The following is a 5,372-nucleotide window of genomic DNA, read 5'->3' as shown; positions in this document are numbered from 1 at the left end:
ATATATTTTGGCTATTATACAACAAAATTATCCAAAAATTAATTTTTTTAATGTTACATATAAAAGATAAGAAAATTATTCAAATTTAAATACTTAAAAGATATGTAAATTTTACTAATTAATCAAATATTAAAAAATCTAACACATTATTAATAAATTTGTAACTAAATATATAAAGATTTAAACTCTAAAGCATATATTTTAAAGGTACTAGAACATTAAATTATTTCAAGATTGATGGCAAAATTTTGTAATAATAGCTTGTCCCGTAGATTTCAGTCTCTTACTAATGATATAACGCTTGAATTAGCGAAGATTTGTATATAAACTTTCAACAAAAGGATACCTAATAGCTTTCCCTTGAAAGCAATCTAAGAGGTTAATAATTGAATCTTCTATCTTGGTCCAAGTAACAGTAGGTTGAAGCCAAAATCTTTAAACTTATTATTAGTGATCTTATTAGAGATTCTATATGGATGTTATAGAAGGGTAATTTTACAAAAAGCGTATTGTTATAAAGATAGATATTGCTTTTATTGGTAAAAAGTTGTTATAAAAAGGTACAATATAATATAAAAAATCGGTTCCGAGAAAAATTTAGCTTTTATAATGAATGATTATTATATGAGGATGCTGTTATAGAGAGGCCTGACTATAAAGGTGTCAATGGATATTTGAAAACCGACTAAACCAACCGAACCATACCGCACCGAATCGATTTTTAGGTTTCTTTTAAAGAAACCGTAGGTTTTTATATAAATCTATAACCGTACCGATAATTAGGGTAGATTTTTTATTTTATAAAAATAAACCGAAAATATACCGAACCGTACCGAATAAATTTTATATGTGGAAAAGATATTTATATAGTAAGTTTAAAACTAATAAAGCATTAAATTTTTCATTGGGTCTTGGAATTATGAAAATTGTTACAAGCAAACAAGTTATTAAACTCAAAGTAGTAATTCCTAAAATATATTATGCTACTTATACTTAAACTAAGTTATTTCAAGTATCTTTATTAGCAAGACACAAAGTGTTCTAGCGATTATGAGTAACAAACTACAATGTATTGAATATATTTCCTTTCATACAATTTAGATTTATCTTTTTGAATATTTAATATAAACTTTATTCTTGAGTCCCGGCTTGGTTAATATCTTTCCACTCGTGTGATTTATATTTTCTTTGCTTTTAATTGGTATCTTTTACGTTGCTGTCGAATAGTTGATGGATCTATACTCTACCCATCTTTCATTTTTTTAATTCATCGCCTTTAAACAGTAAAAATGTCTAGAGAGTTTTGCTAAGTCTTATAATTCAAGTTTTTTTAATTCAGCACCTTTAAACAATAAAAATGTCTAGATAGTTTTGCTAAAAGAACATATGTTACTGCATTCTACTTCTACTGGTGAATTTTACATGATATTTAAAAAAATACCGAAAATTTATCGAACCGTACCGATACAAAGTGAAACCGACATGATTGGGACGATTTAGAAAAGTCTAATTTTGGTTATACATAATAGAATGACCGAAAAATTGGTATGGTAAAAATTTTATAAAATAACCGTCCGAACCGAACCATTGACACCCATACCTGACTGTACAACATTGAGACATTTTTATAACAATATCTTTATATAACAGTTATTCGCTACAAAATTAATTTTTTTTCGGAATTGATTTTTATGTAATGGTATAATATATGTCACTCAATTATAAATTGGGACTCGAGGCCTAAAATAAAAAAATAAAAAATAAAAAAAAGAAGACGACAAAGGTACCGACCGAGTCACCGACAAAACGTGAAACTCGTCAAACCATCTTCCTACCACCCGATTAAAACACTTCAGCGGTCCTATGCTTTATTGAAGAAATGAAATCAAGAAACCTTATTGGACAGTGAGTTGAAACAATGGAGTCAAGTCGGAGTAAGGTACTAATTGTACTTTACCTGACTGCAATTACAAGTTTGATGGTAAAAGGAGTGACAGGTTGGACTGGTGAAATTCATGGCAGAGTTGTTTGTGATGTCTGTGCTGATTCTTCTGTTGGTCCTGAAGACCATGTTCTAGAAGGTTCCTTCTTAACATTTATCTTCATTTGATTGTTTTCAGCTTTTTATTTACTTTGAGAGTTTTGCTTGTTGTAAATCGTCAGTAAAAGTCCGGTGTTTTCAGAAATTTTTTCAGCTTTTACAACGCCTGATTAAATGATTGTTATATTTATGCTGGACACTTTAGTGATAGGATCAGCAAAATTTGCATGTTTTTTTTTTTTAAATACTCATCCATTGTGGATGAGTGCAAAATTTGCATGGTTAAGATTAAGTTCTCTCAAAGATAGGGGTGTTTCTAGCCCCCAGGCTTTGGTCTCGTGGTAAGAGCAGTGATGTGTAGATTAGGCACACATGACACATCATGAGTTTGAACCCGGTGCAGACAAAAACCTGGTGTTTAAATGGAGAAGGGTAGAGAGGCGGGCAATTATCCACCGAGTTTCGAACTCTACGCTACTGGCAACTTCGGGAAAGATAGGGGTGATTCTACCCTATTCACCAACCAGTGTTCCAAACTTTCAGCTTAGCTGAAAATTTGTTGTTTTCTGATCATCTTAAGATGGGACAATTCAGTGGGAGAAGAAGTTGTTTCTTCCTTTCTGTTTTATTACTCTTTCCTTTTTTATGGAGGTGAGGGTTGTCTGTTAAGAGGAGAGAAATTCTTCCCTTTTAGCATTAGGATTAAGGCAGAAGATTCATGAACCAAGTTACAAGTTAGCTAAAGTATTGCGTATCCCAATTACTGGGGTTCTTCTTATTAACTGACTTGAAATATATGCAACAAAAAAAATCAGTGAGAAGATTCATTGGATTTCTAGTAAATGGTGCACCGAATGATAGAAATGTAACTTAGCTTGGAGAATCTTATGGTGCATTGTTAAGAGAATTGAATATCTAGAATCTTTGAGAAGGAAACTGATAGCATGTTCCCTGCAATCCAATAGGATTTGAACTCTGACGGACTATCTGTTTTATTTGATATTCGATACTTATATGCAGCACAAACTAAAACAAGTTCCTGAAATATTGAAAAAGGACTGAAGTGTGCCCTCTGTTTCCCCTCCATCCAGTGTACCTATTCGTATCAAATTAACGTAGAAATGTCAAGCAGCCCCCATGCATTGTGTGCTCATGGGGAAGAAGTTGTTGAATGCAAATTACACCTTGAATCTATCTCCTTTTCCTGAGAATCATATGGATTAGAATATCTTCCATTGAAAAAATTCTGCTGACTTTGTAAATAAAGGCTGAAGGGCGTGGAAGTGCAATCACACTAGTGGAACACCGTGTTGACACATGTCAAGCATCAGCTAAATATTATCATGTAGAAAAGAAAATAAAAGAGCATCATATTGAGTTATTACTAGATGTCTGATGCCTGAGTAATCTCTACTTGAGCCTTTCTTCCTACCTTCTATGCTTCCTTTTTGGCTACTCTGCCTTGTTTAGTTCATCATTTACTCTTCCTTGGTTATGAACTTTGAATTCTCATATGCTTTCATTGTTTGCTATTTGCTAACAATATATGGGACTAGAGAATAAAGGTGTCAAAATAGTGTTGTAGGAATTTAGGAATTCCAATTGATAACTCTTTCATATTAGGCTTCAAATTTTAACCAAAACCTACCGATATTTTCAACTTTATTTTCCCAGTTTATCAGAAAGTAAAAGGGAATCACATGAAAGGGGCATGACTGGATTTATCTTATGGTGTCAATTTTAGTCATGGGACGTATCATGATGGTTGGTTGTTCTGATGATGATGGTGAGAAGGGTAACAGCCTACTGTCTATCACCTTTTAAGCTCCTTTCTTTTTCCTAACCATCTATAGCTAGATTTAGAATACAATGTTGAGCCGTTGCTGAGTGTTTCTTTTACGGAATTTTAATTGGTAAGTTCTTATTTGTCCCCCAATTTTGGTTCTAGACACTTCATTTCATGGGAAAGTTTTAACTTTTCACCTAATACTTCTTGCCTAGAATCTAGTCTGGTTTGTACTCCGGCAGGATTAAGGTCAAACTAAAGACCAATCAAAATTTAAAGTTGCAGGAAAATATTCTCTTTATTGGACTTGTATGGAATAAAATCCATGCATTGGGTACTATTGTGCAGGATTTACTTTTTGTGTTAGCTCATAATGGTAGATGTTTCACTGTGCCTCTTTGTCAAAACTGTCAGTCAAAGAAGGCATAGAACAAAGTGCTTGTACTCTTTTTGGTCAATTTGGGACAAGTTTGTGGTTATTAGCTTCACTATATTTCTGCTGATTAATGTAATTGCTTGTACTGGTGATGCTGACTCAGACGCGATGCAAGACTATCTTATCCTTTTTTTTTGTGCTGCCAATAAACCTACAAATGATAGCAGTTCTTTTTTTCTCTTGTTATATATATCTCTGAAGGTGATGTTATTTCCTTGTTGCAGGTGCTGAGGTTGCTGTTCTTTGCATAACAAAGTCTGGGGAAGTTCTGAATTATCAGGCATTCACAGACTCCATGGGGATATATAGAGTGGCCGAGACAATGCCAGAGATTGATCGTTGGGATGCCTGCCTTGCAAGACCAATCAGCAGCTTCCACGAACACTGCACACGTCTGGGAGAAGGCAACTCGGGGTTGAAGTTCAGGTATAATCATCCTTCAGGATATTCACACGCAGTCAGACCATTTGTATATCGTCCCACCAATGTCCCAACATATTGCATCTAATAAAGTATTGTATCACACGCTACAGGCTATCGAAGCTTATTGCTAATGTATCTTGAGTTGTCTTGATTTTAATGAAAATCCAGTAGCAATCTGGATATATATATAAATATATAGTAAACTTTGTCTGTTCGGCTTACTCAGTAATCCAAGGATCATCCAATGCTAAGGTCAAGTTCCCAAGTGGAATTTTCATATCCACTTCTCAACTAGTATAAATAAATAATGGCGATGGGTTGGTACGTGCATTGCACCAGAGAGATTCATATACCGGTGATGTATCTTGAGTTGTCTTGATTTTAATGAAAATCCAGTAGCAATCTGATGTAATGGCAGATCTAAACAACAATGCATTGGCACTTCAGATGAAGTCTTTGATGATGCAAGTAGGGGTGGGCGTTCGGTCGGTTCTGTTCGGTTTGAAGAAATTAGGTTCGGTTATTTGGTTTTTGGTTTTGTAAAAGTAGTAACCAAAACCGAACTGAAATAAGTTCGGTTCAGTTTGGTTTTTCTAATTTCGGTTCGGTTTTCGATTTGAACATTATCATATTGGGCTCCTTCTATGTAATAATAGGACTGACGAATTTGTTGTTTTTTACCAAAA

At 33.8% G+C, this 5,372-nt stretch overlaps 1 protein-coding gene across 1 annotated transcript; it reads left to right on the top strand.

The window, feature by feature from the left end:
• Nucleotides 1–1,815: 1,815 nt before the first annotated feature.
• Nucleotides 1,816–5,372, top strand: LOC107825981 (uncharacterized). The gene is made up of 2 exons (XM_016652909.2): nucleotides 1,816–2,081; nucleotides 4,488–5,372. Exons 1-2 carry the CDS (start codon nucleotides 1,919–1,921, stop codon nucleotides 4,769–4,771), a joined length of 447 nt encoding a protein of 148 aa, XP_016508395.1. The 5' UTR covers nucleotides 1,816–1,918; the 3' UTR covers nucleotides 4,772–5,372.

This window comes from Nicotiana tabacum, chromosome 8, assembly GCF_000715075.1.
Source record: "Nicotiana tabacum cultivar K326 chromosome 8, ASM71507v2, whole genome shotgun sequence".
In the NCBI taxonomy this organism is placed as follows: domain Eukaryota; kingdom Viridiplantae; phylum Streptophyta; class Magnoliopsida; order Solanales; family Solanaceae; genus Nicotiana; species Nicotiana tabacum.
This window is presented reverse-complemented; position numbering and strand designations above follow the sequence as displayed.